Below are 17,896 nucleotides of genomic sequence, written 5' to 3'. Positions count from 1 at the left end.
TCCCGCTGCTTTAAATATATCCAGTAAGACACACTTTAAGACAAAGTCCTTTTTGTCCGTAAACTCAGCACAATGTCCACTTCCTCCTCCACTTAACTTCCTCGTTGTAGCCTATCCTCCCCATAACCTCCCATTGCCAGCGGCGAGTGAAAGATGTGCGGTTGATTATCCAGTCTGCCTAGAGAAGCGCAGATGGTGATTCGAGCCAGCTACTCGGCGTTCCACAATGCATGCCTGTCTCCCGGCTTGTTCGAGCTGTGACTGAAAGATCCTAAGACTTGCGCTGCACGCCGCCGCCGCTGCTGCCTAGCTGTGTTTTTACCCAGTTTACACTAAGTGGGTGCCAGTCTTGCTTTTGTAAACCAACGGATTTTGGCAGCAGGACCGAGCAGTTTTCACGAGGTCAGACTTGGATGGGTCACTCGATGGCACAAGATACTGTCTGTGGCGGGATGGAATGACGAGTTTTGGAGTCGATTAAGGATACTACTAAAAGAGTCGGAGTAGTCATAGTAGTAGTAGTAGTAGTGAAAAGTGAACCCTCGAGATATGGAGTAACGGTGGGAGACAGTCATTGATCGCCTATTGTGTTCATGTACATCAGATGGACCGCGGCTCTTAAATCGCAGAGGGAAGTGGACAGGCAAAGCAAGAAACTTTGAAAGCTTTTTCCCTCCTTTATTGTTGTAGAAACTCGTGGCTAAGCACGAATTATACACATGTGTACCGGAAAGGATGGCAAAACACCTTGTAAAATAATCTGCAGAACCGGATGCACCGAACGCAGCGGGCAGGTGGTAATGAGATAGAACTGGAGGTTAGAGGATTTACTTTCTCTTTTCCGCAGAATCTTTAATCCTACAATCACGTTGTTTCACTAGAGACATTCTACAGACGACTGGATGTCGTGCGGTGAGGGGTGAGCTAATTGTTTGGACGGTGCAAGAGTGTGTGATCACATCGTACGATTCATATTATTGCTATTATTATTACATATTACAACATACGCCTGAGCAATGAATTCGCCAGGGATAGACTCATTGACAGGGTCTGGGATGTATCATGGAAGTGTCTCCGCTATGGAAACGGATTCGATCTTGGACGACGTGGATTCTTTACACGGAGGAGCGGTGACCCTGGACCCCTTGATCGATCGGATTTTATTGGAGTCGGTCTGCCAGCAGCAGGGCTGGGTGCGTGTCTACGGTAGGTGGTCGCATTTATTTGCTTGTTTTATTAGTGGGGATTGCACTGGGGACCCCCTTGTCGGCACTGTCTGCTGCCTGGTAACTAGGATATTTTGTTAGTAGACAGCTTTAGAATTGGATCATCCAGACAGTCGCCGGAGGGCATTCATGTTAAGTGGCAAATACAGAAAAATGTGTTGCAGCCTTTAACTGTGTAACCAGGCTACTCCGAAGAGGATGTGCCAGTCTTCTTTAAAGAGCGTGGACATTTAACGGGAATGGAGCAGCTGCTGCCGGATATTCTGTCTTTATTTTGAAATTGAAAGCCGGCTACGTTCGAACAATGAAAAAGCAAACAAAAAACAGGAAACGAGTTTATAACCACACATGTACTGTTGTACTATAAACCAGCAAGCCCGTGTCGTGTGACTTTTACTTAAGGCTAACAAAAGGTGAGGCGAATTTGGGCGTTGTGTCACCATTCACGATTCGCACCGAAATATATTACGGGAGGTGAACAATATTGTATCTGGTGTCTCGACTTTAAAAGATTTTCGTCCCATTAGAGTGGCTTCAAGAACACTTTACAAACCTTTTTGTAGATCATGTTCCTGCTGATTCATAAAGTCTGTGTGTCGTGCTGTCATAGAACACTAAGGCGTCACAAGATGACCATCTATTAGCTGGCATTTAATTCCCTCACAAGATTCCCGGAAACTATTGTTTTGTGAAGTTAAATATTAAAACAGTAGCAGCCCATTCTTCCATTGTTGTAACATGAACAAATCTTTTCTTTTATAAATTATAGATAGATAGTATTACGTGCAGTTGTGATTTTTTTTATTCTGTTTAATATTCCTATGCATTCTTTGCAACCGTTCATGCTAAAACAATTGGCCTGGCTAAAAATTAAGTATGTGATTTGGTTGGAATGAAAATAAAATATTGCTTCTTTTCTCTTAAGATCTGGTATCAGTATAGTTCAGTTTGCAGTCTGAAGTCTAGATGAAACTGAAACTAGAGATAATATTCTTTAGGCTTTTTGCAGAGTATTTCCATGTGCTTCCTCATGTATTAGATGTTTTATACTGTAGGTAAGAACAAATCCTTCTCAAAGCTTTCTTGTCACGTGGGACTCGTAATATTATGATACTTAGATTCTTAACTCTGCATAACACAGAATTGAATTAATTTGGTTTAGAGGATGGATGAATGGATGGTCGGTTAATCAATATTCAGCAATCCATACAAAAACAGTACATTGATAGAAAAACATCCTGGAACTAAAACAGGAGGCATAATGCTGCAAGACTCCACACTGCCACCTGTGTCTTGTTTGCTTGTTGTCAATTGTTTATGGCACTATGTTGACAAATATTTTCCTGAAGTAAATCCAGGGTTTTTATGTAACAAGCATTTTTAAAAATTACTTTAAAAGACAGAGCTGTGTGTTATTGCTAAATCTTACCCTAACAAGAAAGTCAAAGATAAGGGTATTAGGAATGATGTTGGGGATCATTTGGTATTGTGACTTGCATTTGCTCTTAATGGAAGAAGTATGTTCTGATTATGGATGAATAAATTATTATTTAAAAAATGCAATAGCATTCTTTTTCCAGTTGTATAAATTTGATCTTCACTTTGGAAGGTAAGTAAATTACAAGTTAATATTTACATTCATCCGTTTAGTAATCTTTGTAAATACTTATATTCAATGACTGTGGATATGTTTGGGTAGAATTAATTATTATGTTTTGTCCATTCGTCCCATTTTAAAACCTGTTTTCCTCATCACAAGGTCACTGGAATTTGGATTCTTGGAAATATCTGATACAAGTCAGGATCTGACAGGCTTTCTGTTATTTAAAACTATCTTTTGAACATTTGCTTATTATATGCGGCAGATGCGTATTTCAGCTTAAGAAAATAACTTGCTCCAAAAACTCCCTCACTGGCATTTCCCTCATTAGTAAGGGTGATGCACTTTAGCTTTAGTTCCTTCCTCATTACTTTTAATAAAGTGAAACGTATAAAATTCTCAGAATTTTTTTAGTGGTGAAAAATAAATATGGTCTAACCTTATTTATATATAATTCTGTGTAATAATAATTTAAATTTAAAAATGGTATTATTTGAACTCAGCATTATATTGTGGGTTATATGAAGAGCTTCAGAAGCTAATATGTTTGTTACATGCCCCAAAATATTGGCTATCAAACATATTACTGGAATTTTAAAATGAATTATAATCAAGTCAGCAATGTGTTTTGATCACTTCTTACCTGTGGGAATTTTTTGGAATGGAAGTAAAAGAGCACCGCTAAAGTAATTTTGTAATCTTTTAAAAGGGCAGGCTGTAGGTTCGCATTCATTGTAAATTTTGAGCCATACAAGATAGCTCTCATGTTTGTTTATTTTGGATCCAACTTTTTAATTATCACAATCTCAATGTGCATTGTTTAGAGAGGGATTGTTTCAAGAAGGAACAATCAAAAATACTCTATACTGTACGCCGTTAATGTAGTATCTGCCATTTGTTTGCTATTTAATAAAACAGAAAATATTATTTGCTTTGATTATAATTTTGGAAATGCTTGGGAAGTTTTTAGCACAGTCCACAAGCAAAGTCAAAAAATTAGGTCCTGTAAATCTGGCTTTAGTAAATAACTGCTAATAATATTTTAATGTCTTTCAAATGCTGTCTACCTGGTCACATGTTGTGATTGGCTTTTCTAAAGATTTTACTCCAGTATTCAGTGTTTTGGTCTTTTTTTCACAAACACATATTGAAAGTTGCAATAGATTGTTCTACATACACTAAACAAAAGGCAAAACATACTTAGTTGTTTAAATATTATACCTATTAAAAATCTTACCATCACTTTCTTAAGTGTTATAAAAGTAGAGTCGTCTACTTATCTTTAAAATTGTCGAATCAAATTCAACATTGCTGAAGGCAATAATAGCATCAGGTCCAATGCAGATACTAACTCTGAACAGTACTCACTTATATATCTACTAAAATAGAGCCATTTGGGGTGTGCCAGTTAACCTAATGTGCAGTTATTTTTGAGGTTCAATTATAAGGAAAGCTAGATCATCTTGAAGAATAAACAGCCATTTTAATGTAGATTAGCCTTCCAATATTTTCCAGTGTTATTATTTAGAATGTACAGTATATAAACAATCATATAAGAATATTTTGGACTGTCAAATTGCCTTTTTGAAAAACCTCTACAGTTTGCAACATATTAAGTCTTTAAATTTTAAAAAACATTATTTTTTTATATATTTATGTTTATTGTTTGGTGGGGTTTTTAACTTGTTTGTAGCTGTACTCTCACAGTTCTTACTTGTTGCTTGCTATATATTTAACTGTAAACAAACACTTTGGCCATACTCTTAGTACAGCTTCTAAATTCCTTAATGACCCTACCCTTCTTCCTCTTTTAAATTAGTGTTTTAAATTTGAAATTAAATAAACAGAAAGGAAGGACAAAAGAAACACAGGAAAGGAGACTTAAAATTTCAGAATAAAGGAAATAGGGTGCCTGAACAAATATCAACTAAGCACTTAAGAGATGAGCTGGTTCAGAAAAACAGACCATGGGAACGGATCTATCAGCATAAATAAGGTTCAGATGTCAGCTGGGGCATTCACTCAGACATTCACTCTTATGTCAGAATGTGTATTGTCAGTCATGCCGTGAACAAATGTAATCTCTTATTATTGTGCTAAGGGATATTCTGTTTTTATTTTTTGTAGTTAATATTTGTGGATTGAAGTTCTATTTGTAAATTATTATCTTTATACTTATTTGATAGAATGGTAGCTTAATGTTTACAGCTACAGTATTTTACTATTCTAAAAATTGGGGTTCAAATCCCAGGCGTGATTAGTGTATTAATGAAGTTCGGAAGCCCTCACTGTGTCTGTTTTACTTTGGATATTTAAGATTTCCTCCTGCATTTGCTTGATTAACCCATGATTTTAACATAGACAACTGATCATTCCCTGTAATAGACTGATATCTTATCCAGGACTAGCTCTTCCCTTGCATCCATCAATGATGGAATAGCTTTGACACTAAATTGGATTAAGTGGACTGAGGAGGTGAATGGTGCCAGTATTTTTTGACTTATTCATAGAAGCTGTGTGCACTGACATATCAGGTGCTACTATGTCTTGCCTTATACATTAAAATAACATGTACTGAAGTATCAAGATCAAGTTGGCAACAAGCGAAAATAAGAGTATGTTGAGATTAAAATATATATATTTTTTTTGTTAGAAGAAGAAGTCATTACATTTATATAACACTTTTTAAGATGCTCAAAGTGCTTTTACATATAGAGGGGGACCCACTTCGACCACCATCATTGTGTAGCTTCCACCTGGCTGTTGCGGTGGAAGCTATTTTTGTGCCTGTATCCTCACTACACATCAGTTATTTGGTGGTGAAGTGGTGAGTGAGATACTTAGCCAATAAGGGACAGGGGATAATCAGGAGGCCAGAAAAACCAGTCCATAATGGCAGTTTAGCTAGAGCATCCGGAAACATCATACTCCTTATGAAAGATGGCCATGGATTGTTTATAACCACCTTGGCTTTATGTCTCCTCTGAAGGATGGTGCTATTTTTGCATCATAGTGACCCTGTCCCTGGGCTGGGGCATTGGGGTTCACGTTCAGATCACAGGGTAAGCAACCCTCCTTCTGGTCTCACCAACACCTCTTTCAGAAGCATCCCAAGTTTTTTCCTAGATAGTCTGCCATCCAAGTACTGGCCGGGCCCTTTTTGCTTTTCTTTTTTTTTTTTAGAAACCCATTTGGTTTTGAGAGTAAGTGAGCTTTTATTCTTGTCCTGCAATTTATGTTTACTAAATTTGGTTTGCCCCAAAGCCATAAGGTATTTGTGAAAATCCAGGAATGCGTTTTAAGTGTCTTTTTAACATATGTTTAGTTTATAATTCAATTTTCTGTACATCTGTTTCTCTGTTTTTTTTAACCCTTTTGTTTAAATACAAGCTTATTGAGAGTCAGATCCATCTCTGGTTCTATAAAATTCAAGGGAGGAATAAAATGATGAAGAGGTTGAAGAGGTTCCAGTCATTCATATGGCACACACACACATTCACTTTAGAGACAGCTAGTAACCTAACCTTTGTGCGTTTGGGAAATGGAAGGAGAACAGTGTATCTGGAGAACACCCATGCAGATGTTACACAAACTATGACCAGAGTTAAAAACAGGACTTCTGGAGCTGTGAGCCAATGGCATTAACCACTGTACCACCCTGTCTCTCAGTTATTTTTTCATCAGACATATTAAAGTAGGATTCTAGTTGTCATTTATTGGCTGTTAACATGTTTATGTTGTAATAAGATTTGATAGTACTTCCTTGACACTTTTTGCATACACAAATGACTTGATAAAATAATGTAGTAGTAGATTTTACAGTAATGAATAGCAATTTTCTTTGCCAAAGTCACCTGTACAAGCTTGCAATCTACTGAGGAGGTGATTTGGCACCATCTGTGAAGTAAAACAAGAATGGGAATACCCTGAACTCATTCAGATATTCCCCAGTTGATGTTTGAAAAAAGTATTGTGTTTTTAATGTATTTTATTTATTCTTTGAAACCACCTTTTTTTAAAGAATGAACTGTCTTTTCTCATGTACATTTGATGCAGCTATTAAGTCTGTCAGTGTACACTCTTTAAGAGGTTTGGAATGCCTTGAGATTTGTCAGGTTTTTTTTTTTTTTTAGGTTAAAAAAATCACAACTTAAAGAGGTACAATTGAGTACAGCTAGACAGAAAATTCCAGAAAGAAATCTCTTTCTCTCTGTCAGTAATCCTGTAGATTTGTCTGTTAGCCACCAACATGTGAGACAATATGCCAGTTCTCTCTGCTCATTACTGCTAGTGCCAGATTTCTGCAGAAAGGATTCAATTTAGCTGTGGCAGCAAAACAAGACAGAGTGCAGTGGCAGCATTGGTAAAGAATGCTGCCAGCTATAACACTAACATTGGTATTGTGATTCTAGCCTTGTGCCATTGTGGTGTTGCATGAAACCGAGCTAAGGGTATTGTCCCATTAGGATCTTGCATCCTTCACCAACTCTAGCCACATTTTTCATTTCCCTTTATTGCTACTCTGACTTTGTCTCTGTAGTGTTAGCTTCCAGTCACAAGACTGGCAGTGATGTTCAAACTAATAACTTTTCATGGCTGAATAGTGACATGACCAGACTACCTGAAATGATCATTTCACACTGGCACAACTAATGTTACTCTATAGCAGTGACTTCTATAACTTTTTAGTTGTATTTAGAGTCATGTTCATCTGTCCTGTAAAGTGGAAAAAAAACTTGTGGCAGTGTGATCCATATGCTGTCTAAGCCTATGGTTAGACACAAATGGTCAGTGCTGTCCCTTGCTCACTACTCCTACACACTTAGCTAAGATCAATTCTTGTCATGTGATGGCATCAAGCTGTTATCTTGCCTGCTCTACTCTTTAATTATTACAGGCATGGGGGATACAGGGGATATGAGAATCTTATTCCACACAGCTTAGGGTAAGATTGTGACGTGTGACCACCAATTAAAACACAAACTGCAGCCATATTGCCACAGGGAAAGTAGAGGGTTAATGCATAGTGCTCTGCTGGTCTTATAGTGCATTCATCATCATCATACAGTGAGCCATCCGTGAATTCTTAAATGACAAAATGGGATTTCCAAGAATTGTATAATTGAAGCTGTATTCCCCAGAATTAAAGCCTTTTATTAACTCATGTCAAAAAAAAAAGTGTGTTCTTTATCTGTTGCTTCTCCTATTGAGTGGTGTGGCATCAGGCTGAGAAAGATGGCCCAGACATATCTTTCCTCATTCTGACTGGATTCTCCAGCTCTTCCAAGATATAGTATTTGGTTCTGCAAGCTTCTTAAAGGCCCACTTTATGGGTCTCCTTTGACTGAGCTGTCAAACAAATACAATTTCAGCCTAAGACCCTTAGTAGACTATATTTTAACATGCTCAAAGCACTGAGGTTTGTATGTATAAACTGTGGTCCATCTCCCACTTTACATTGCCAACTTAATCCACATCCCAGTAGATATAGTGCCAGTTAACCAGCAGATGTGAGTAAATTAGATCTGATTACTGAAGTAATATTTTAAATGAATGTGAAGTATTTTAAAGTATATTATACTGAATTATATACAATATACAACCACTCTGATAAGAATATAAGAAGATTGATTCACTGTATTTTTTCAGAAAAAATATCTTTTTGTTTGCTTGTCCTTTTTATATAATGATCTGTCTTTGCTGACATATCCTTCTACTGTACAGTCTCTAGGTTTTTAAATACGTTTCTTCTCTTTCACTGCTTGTTTTTTTCTCCACTCCCATCGAAAAAGTCAACTGCTCAAAGAAATGGATAACATCACTGTGTTCTTCCATGCTCAAGATGTTGAATCTTTTTGACTTCTGCTAATTTTATAACCAGCCCCAGAGCAAGTTAAAAGGATATCATCCCATTGGGACGACTGAAGAGTAGGAGGAATGAAGAGCACTCATAATAGAACTGCAAGTACAAAGGCAGTGCAGAGCATGGGAAACTTGGAAATTGGAATGTCGAACAGTTTTCTGGAGAAGGGGAGTGGTGGGCATAAATAGCTTGTGTGTGTGTCAAGCAGCATGCCCAGCTGAGCATGACTTTCCTCAAGTGACATATCTTGAGTATTATAAATATACTAGTGACACAGGAAGCATGTAAATGTGTCACTTTCTAAATGGAAAAAAAATAAAGCTCCTTTGCATGGTTTTGGAATAAAAGGCAAGTAGATAGAACTTTGAATAACTTGTAAAGGATCAGTGTTTCAATGTAATCTGTGTGATTTGATCTCCTCTCACACTTTATTAGAATAAGTGATTTTAGGTAATAAAGTAAGTTGATGGTGTGAAAGCTGAAATTTACTCTAGAAATCTGTTCACTCACCAGATCTGATTAACTATTAAAGTACATTGGCATCAGTATTTATATTTTTTGTCATAAAACATATAACATATAGTATTCATTAAGAGTTTATGGAACAACTGTCTTTTCATGTTCATTCATGGCACACCTGTCTTTTTTTTTTAGTACTGGGAGCTAATTATTGATATACAGTATTTAAATAAAGAACTATAAGATAGTATCAAAAAGCTACAGTTCTTTTAAAACTGAGACCTTCAGCTGACTGCAGTAGAATTTTCTAAGCCCTGAAAAAATGTACTGTATCTAATTTCTTGTTTAAATTGGTGCTATAATATGTTATAGACACGTTTTGATTTTATTATATATTGTAAAATAATTATATATTGTAAAGTAATTAATCATTTTTGTTGGCATGGTAATGCATTGGTTATGTCTGCTACCTAATGAATCCAGTGGTTTTAATTTCAATCTTGTGCACTTTTGTTTTCTATGTTCACATTTTTTGCATCATCTGTTTGGATTTTCTCTGTGTACTCCAGTTTACCTTCCACTTATCCAAATACATGCCTGTTATATTAATTATTGATTTATAAATTGGCCCCATGTCAGTAAGTATGAATATTTTTGTGATTGGACCCTATGATGAACTTGCACTCCTTCCAAGGCTAGTTCCTGATTTGTACCCAGCGATGTCAGGGTAGCCTTCATGCTATAGCAAGCTTGTACTATGTTAAGAGGGTTAGTTTTGGCAAAATGTTATATTATGTTATGTATATAGTGTTCGGGTAGTAAATTTATTTTACATGTATTCTAAATCAGTAACTGTTGATTAGCTTTAGCTCAGTTTGAACTAAATTTTTAAGACTTGTAATTCATGATGTGAGTAATAAGATAATCACCCATTAATTTGCTACATGTGTATATTTCAGTACAGAATTATGAGAAAGTAGAATTTATCCAACAGATCTTGATGTAATGTAGGAAAAGTCTTATGAAGATGTCAGTACATCACAGTTATTCACACACCCACATCCACAATGGAGACTTTTGGAGTCACCACTTAACCTAACCTTGAACATCTTTGCAATGTGGGAGGAAAACCAGGGTACCTAAAGAAAATCCAGATTAAAGGGAATGCACAGACAAAAAGCTGGGTTTCTAAATCGGCTTCCTGTTCTGGAGGAACCACAATACCACCCATAATCTGTACAGTATAAGATGTTTTGTTTGTTTGTTTGTTTTAATAACAAAATGTAACTTTTAGAATGTATTTGTCTAGCCTGCTGTGACTTAATTTCTGTTGAAGGATGATTCTTGTATTTTAAGGGTTACTATTGTCCTTGTGGTCTAATTCACTTAACAGTAATTGCTTCTACTTGAGCTTTGCTTTAAAATTATAATGGCCTGATTCCAGTTCCCAATAATGAATATTTGCAGTATATATTAATACTGGTCAGCAAACCAAAACAGCTCACAATGCAATCCCCAATTTGAAAAATTAATAATAATACGAAAACTAACTGTTCTTTGTGTAGCTGCTCTCTGGAGACAGACATATTATCCATTCTGAATACTTGTGAGAACTATTAGCATTTTTTTTCAAAGAAAGAAAAAAATATTGGAAGACCTTTTTTGGCAATCTAAGAGGAACCTTGCTGGAGATTTCTAGAAGATTATGTCCTGTGAATGGTGTGATTGTACTTAGACAGCAGCACGGCTGTTTGTGAGGGCAGTGGAAGGTTGTCAGGCTTCTCTCTGTGACTCAGTGTAGTATCAGTGGGACTTTTTTTTTTTTCTGTTAATGAGCTCAGACCAATGGACTCCAGACTTTTACTGTCGTCATTGCATTCCTTTTGAGGAAGATCTGCCATGGGTGTGTGTGGGGGTGGGTTAGTTGGAAGGATTGCCTTCTTTTATTTAAGGGAACTAAGTATTTATCATTTAGAAGTTGACTGTTTTCATTTTAAAGCTACCATAATGATCTTTTTTTTAGCTGAAAAGAGTGATCTTTATGCTTCTCAGTGTCTACCTTGCTTTTTTAGCTTCTTTAGCAAAATATTGTGCTTTTGTTTCAATTTTAATTTTTTGTTTGGGTACTCTGTGTGACAAACTGTACAGTATTCCTTTACCTTTTTATCGACTTCTGCCATAGTAATGAGTTATACGAGTATTGGTATTCTGAATTAAGCTTAACAAATAAAGCTGTATAAAATTAAAGCATAGGTAAAATGTTTTCCCTAAAAAAATGCTAAACTGCAGGCATTTAGTAATCTATTTATTCATTTTTGTCTATGTTTTATTCATTTTAACATCATAGGGTCCAGAGCTTTTTCCTGCAAAATAAACACAAGGCAAGAATCAACCCTGGATGGGGCACCAGTAAAAAAAGTATATAATTAAATATGTCAGTAATTTGTTTTTAAATCGGTAACACTTTGTTTTCTCAAAAAAGATACTAAAATTGTTAGATACCTATATCTAATAACTGGTATTTTCCACTTACATTGAGTACAGGACAAAGGCTTTTCTAACATTGTTTAACTGCACTGAAGAACACCTTGGGAAAATTCTTGGACATTCCTGTGTGCAGGGATTTTTCCAGGTTCCTCTTCTGAACATCTACTTATGAACTGGCCGTTTCTGTTTAAACTGAGGATTTTGCTTGGGTTTAAGCCATTTGCAAGCACACTTTGTTTATTTTCAACAATTTCTTTGTTGATTTTGAGGTTTATTTTGTATGATTGTGACTAAGTCACAGCTTTCTGGAAGGTTGTTATCGGCGGTATCATCATACCTATTAGAAAAAGAATTTAACAAGCCAGTTACAGCAAAACCACTACATAACTTTAATTGTCCTTCACTAAATGAGGATAATTTCAATAATAAAGTTAATTTTAAATTCCACATGACCATAGCATCAAGGTACTAGTCCAAGTGTTATTTTTTTCAGACAATAGCAGTCTAATCTTATTTCTTCTAAGTAAGGACTTTCTTCTGACAACCCCTCCAAATGGACTATTATCAAGGATGTTCTGTAAGATGCAACTATACACTGCAGTTCTTCAATGATACATTTTTATTATCTTTTTCAGGGGCTTCCTTGTAGTGTTTAGAGTCCCCTGATTTATTAAACAAGGCGAAAAACTTTTTGTTCTAAATTGAGCTGTCCATTAAATATCCAGACACATTTAATACAAATTCTTTCAGCCATTTTTGCCATCTGTAGTAACGCACAGATGCTTTTTAAATGTAATCGTAAAGCAAACACCTATGGTACAAAAGAGTATTACTGTTAAACTGACAATTTGTGTTTCCAAATGTGGTTCCATGTTATTTTGAGGCAAAACCTATAAAGGGTGCCACAGATTTTAGGTTCAGTAATTTTTTAGAAACATGTTATTGATAGGTGATTGTATTGGTAAATGTGAGAATTAATCAAGTTTAAGTTGTATTCATTTTAGCTTTTGGAATTATGATTTGTATAATATTTAAAATTATTTATTCAGTTTATTATAGAGTTAACAGGGTAGACTAATTTAAGACAATGTAACATATCATTCTCGTAACCTAGTTCAGAGTGTTGGGAATCTAGAGCTTGTACTGGCTTCATTGGGTGCAAAGCAAGCCATCACAGGACCCACTAGCATACACATACTCATACAAACACAGGTCCAGTTTTAAAGTCCACAGTAAATCTAACTTGCATATCTTTGGGGATGTGGCAAGAAGACATATAAAAACACGGGGAGAATGTTAACGCTCCACATAGACAACAACAGGGTATGGGATTTGAACCCAGGATGTGGTATCCTTGAAGCAGCAGTGCTAACCGCTGCACTACCTAGCCACTGTGTAATATCTTAATAAACTGAAAAGCTGTTGAACTTACTAATGTTTGCCAAATTAGAAATGTTGGTGGTGGGTCATGTACTAGTAACTAATTGGCAGGAAGGAGAAATGGTTCATAAAATTAATTATATTGAAAAAATCTATTAAATAAATAAAACACACAGTATATAAAAAACAATGTTTGCTTATATCCCACTATGTCTGTAGTTTAAAATGGCATAGTTTAGGTGTGCTATGTCCTGAACATCTCATTAAAAGCTCAAAATGCTGTGACACTGGTGAGCTTATCGTTTTTTAATTGTAATGCATGGGTATTTGCCATTATCCTGTTGTCAAAACTGATAATTTTGAAACCTCTTGCTTGAAGCTGAATCTCTTTATAATTAACCTGGGAAATATCAAGGGAAAAGAAAGGGGATTTTGTGTAATCTTATTAACTTGCCCTGTGAGCTCAGTAGAATGTGTGTGACAGGAAGTGTTTAAGTGGTTTATCACTCTTCATTCTTAAAGCTGCATGTGCAGTCTGACTTTAAGTCCTAGTAACCTGCCTTTGTGACTTTCTGTGTAGATGATTCACCATTACTGGGTTTGAAAGAGAGGAAGGTACTACTTGTGAACACACAAATATAACAGCCACGATGTAACCTGGAAAAAAAAACCAACTTTTTAACCGAGCATGTTTCAGGTTAATAAGTGTTAAAGTCAACATTTAAAAGTTACATATTATGCCCAATGAGATACCGTTAACGTCCTTTTTTATGTCTTTGGATTTTGCAATACAATATATACTGTGTGTGTTTATTACTTTTATGACAGATTTACTGATAAAGAAAATCAAGGATATATTAAACTTTTAAAATGTATATACTGTAGTTTATTTTGTAGTATATGTAGTATTCTTTGTCATTAGAAGCAATATACTGAACCTAAATTAAGACACTTACTATTAATAGTAATAATTGTAATTCTTGGGCAAATAAGTCATGAGTCTTGTAATCTGAGAACCGCAATGATATTTTAAGAATAGTGTGAAAGTTTACAGAGTTTACCAACACAAACAAAAGTTATGGTCTTCCTTTTCTAAGTAACATACTGTGGCATACTGTGTATACAATTTTAGACATTAAGCTGTGGTGTGCCATCCCTTGTATCTTATCACAGTCTGCAGCATTTGCTCAACATACAACAACTGGCTAATTCAGAGATTAAAGAGAGTGCCTTCACTAATGCTTTAAAAATGCCTGTATCTTTTCCCTATGTGCATAAAGTTGCAAATCTATATGCATTTTGTTCCAACCTAATGTTTTTTAACCATTCCGTGCTTTTGCACTTGCACAGTAAGATTACATGCGCAAGCTTTGCCAACTCGTTGTTTTCACAGACCACCATGCAAGTAATCTTCAAACAATTATATTTCTTTGGTATTGAACAATGTTAGTTTACTCATTTAGATCAAATATTAGCCAAACCATGTAGTCATTAAAAGAAGTGCAAGAATATAGGAAAGTTATTAGTGGTCCACTTCATGGTGCGGTTGATCCTTTTCAATGTAAATTAATTCATTATTTCGGCTCTGTCTTGTCAAAAGTAATTTTAGGTGGAATATCAGTTATATTTTGCATCATTTTGCAACAAATTAGGGAGTATTTTTATCTTGATTATATTTTATCTTGATTGTATTTTAAATAGCTATGCAATTTTATAGTTCAAAAAGCCTGTATTATTTTAGTTAGAGTCCAGTTTTTCACTATGGTGTATTCATTGTGCTTTGTCAAACTGCCTGGCCCTCTGTCAAACTTACTTTGAATTTTAAAGATCTTTTAGTTTTACATTAGAAGATACACTTAAAACCGATATGAAAATGGAGTAGGAAAAAACCTTAATGTCTTAAGTAGTTTGTGAGTGGGACTGGTTTTTGAGGTCCCAAGACTTGAGCTCATATTAAAATATTTTTGAATCTTCTTCTTTAGTTAGCACATAATACTAAACTATATTTCTGAAAAGTGTTCTGAAAGTGTTGATTTTATCTGTAATAATTCTGTGCATATAGTAATAGACTATTAAGGTGCTTGAAGACGTTTGAACATTTTTTTTAAATTATTTGATTTCCAAAGCCTGCAATCATCTAGTAATAAAATGTTTTCTTCGTATAAAACCACCCTACTGTAATTTACATGGCGGACTCCAGTGCAGTAGCTAAACCAAAAGTAAGTGCTACCAGTTGTTTTCTGGGGAAGGCTAGTTGTTTGGGGGCTGTTAAAAAGAACTGAAATTGATGGTTTCTTAAGGATGGGCACTTAGCGATTGTAAACTACCTATTTTGAAGAACACTGCAGCGTGTCAATAGACTTTAACTAAAGTAAGGACTCAAATGATATGTTTTCTTTCATTTCTTTCCCCTTTCATTGATGCCTAGTTAAAGAAGCCTGTCTGCTTCTTGGACGATTGGCAGAAAACTGCTGAAAAGACTCCAGTAAACTTCACACAAATATTTCAGACGCTGACATTGCTTTGTAAGGATTGGCCTGTTAATTTCCACTCAGCCAGACAATCAGAAAAAGATCTCTTTGTGTGCCTCAGACTGGATTTAGTCCAGATTCCTAGTCAATGTCCTTAGGAACTCTTTATCAGAGTAGTAACAAGAGAGAGAGATTATAAAAAGAGACATTGCTGTTAACAAATTAGTGTTTTGTTATATTTACACTTATAGGGAAAGAATGTTATACATTTTTGGTTACATTTAAATAATTAATCTCTTTATAAATTATGTGTAAAAAGAATATTCATTTTGATAACCTATACAAATCAAATAATGAGCCTCATTTTTTATTCTTGTAAAATAATTACCACCTAGTATAATGGTACAGCTTTTAGTGTTGCTGCCTTACGGCACTTGTTTCTTGTTTAAATCCTGGCTTGGGTGCCTTTTAATGTGGCGTTTTTTTTTTCCCACGTTCTTGTAGATTTCCTAGCAGGCTCAGGTTTTTTTTTTTTCCTTAGTCTGTATAAATTGGCCTAAAATGGCTATGCTTAAGTGTGCCTTTTAGAAAAACAGCATTCTGTTCAAGGTTTGGTTAAGTAAGAAGTATATTCAGAAAAGAAAGAATAAAATGTTTGCAAGCAGAAGAGATGCTTTTTCTTCTGTACTTTTTCTTTAATGCTAATGAACGATTAAACAAAGGCAGAGACGGAGCTGAGTCTTCAACCAATTTGTCACCCATGGCGCTGTGCCATTCATACCAATTTAATTGTTGTAATCAGAGCGCCTTGCTCTAATTAGGCTGATTGAATAACTAGATTTAAGTAAAACATGTTTCTGGTATCTGATAGGTAAATAACCAACTACTTTCACATGGTCTATTGAATTTTTGTGAAATTCATGTAACATAAATAATGATATTTATATGTATAGTATATTCAAACAGTAGTTTTAGATGCTGTTGATCAGTGAGACTTAACTGAAATTCAGTTAATTAACTGTTTTGAATGGGTGGTGCACCATGCTGGTTTCATTTCTTATTTCGTGTTTAATTTAATATGCATATATGACCATCACTATTTTATTTATTAGTAATGTGTTGGCATCATAAATGTTTTACTTTTGAAAGTGAACACTCACAGCTTTGGTTATACAGTATTGAGTTTTGGGCCTTGAAAAGTTGAACTATGTATATCCTCTTGTTTTTTTTTTCTTCATTCATCTGTTCATTATATACAAAAGTTGCAGGGAGCCTATTCCTCTCTCTGAAGGGAGAGGTAGAGTCCAGCTTTGAGCTAGGTGTCAATTCATCCCTGGGCACACTCGTGCACACACTACACTTATTCCTATAAGACTAAATTTGGGGTCACTAGTCCACCTAAACTGTATGTCATTAGTATGTGGAATGAAAACTAGAGTAACCAAGAGGCAGTCCTATTGTGACATGATGAGAACATGAAAACTGTACATAGGCATTGCCAGTTCCGAATTTAAATACAGGACTTAGGAACTGTGAGGCAGCAGTATTGACTGCTCTGCCATCTTTCCACCCCATTTTGTTTATAGGTTTCTTTTATACTTTTCTTACACTTTAAATTCAAACAGCTTTAGTAATATGTTTTAGTTTTCGTCAATATATTATTTTATGTGTATACCAGCTGTACAGGTTGTCTCAAAAGACAATGTACCCTTCTTCTAATACAAATGTGTTAAAATAAAAGTAAAAATAATAAGAAAGATTGAAATCATTGTTAGCCCAGGATTACACTGTCATTCTGTTGGTTACTATGGCATTTTGAATCATGTGTAGAACTAAAGGAAGGACAAGTTCAGTTCAAGCCACAAATTACCTTTGTTAACACCACATAAAGTCTTGTGTGAATTTAACACATATTTCTAAATATAATTTTCATGAATGTATAAATAGCAAACAAGTCTTTTCTTATAGTGGTACAGTGGTTAGCACTGCTTTCACAATCTTCCATTGAATGAAGACCAGTTCCAAACCTAGTCACTGTTGGTATAGAGTTTCATATTCTCACATTGCCTACATGCGTCCACACCTTGAAAATGCAACCTTTAGGTTTAAATGGTGTAAGGGTTTATGTGTATTTGAACATCCTCGAATGGATCACCATTTCATTCAGACTTATGGCTCGGAATAAATATTCTTTGGAAATGAATGGATGGATTAGAATTCTGATTAATGTGTGATTAGGCTAGACCTGTGGATCATGTTCATACATCACTAAGTGTTTTTTTTGATCTTGAGGGAGGTGTGCTTACTGCTTTCTTTGACACGTAATTCATAGTCTTTTGTTATCTGTAATAAAGCTGTCTCCAGCATGCAGTGTGCAGCCTGAGTTGAAATTGCAATTAATTGTTTTATT

At 35.3% G+C, this 17,896-nt stretch overlaps 1 protein-coding gene across 2 annotated transcripts in view; it reads left to right on the top strand.

Moving 5' to 3' along the window:
* The first annotated feature begins 237 nt into the window (after positions 1-237).
* Positions 238-17,896, top strand: part of rasal2 (RAS protein activator like 2) — a 243,142-nt gene continuing 225,483 nt past the window's right edge. For both annotated transcript variants that reach the window (XM_039734424.1, XM_039734422.1), the window contains exon 1: positions 238-1,206. In XM_039734424.1, the coding sequence (XP_039590358.1) occupies positions 1,017-1,206 (190 nt within the window). In that variant the 5' untranslated portion in view covers positions 238-1,016. The remainder of the gene's footprint in view (positions 1,207-17,896) is intronic.

Source organism: Polypterus senegalus, chromosome 14 (assembly GCF_016835505.1).
Source record: "Polypterus senegalus isolate Bchr_013 chromosome 14, ASM1683550v1, whole genome shotgun sequence".
In the NCBI taxonomy this organism is placed as follows: domain Eukaryota; kingdom Metazoa; phylum Chordata; class Cladistia; order Polypteriformes; family Polypteridae; genus Polypterus; species Polypterus senegalus.
This window is presented reverse-complemented; position numbering and strand designations above follow the sequence as displayed.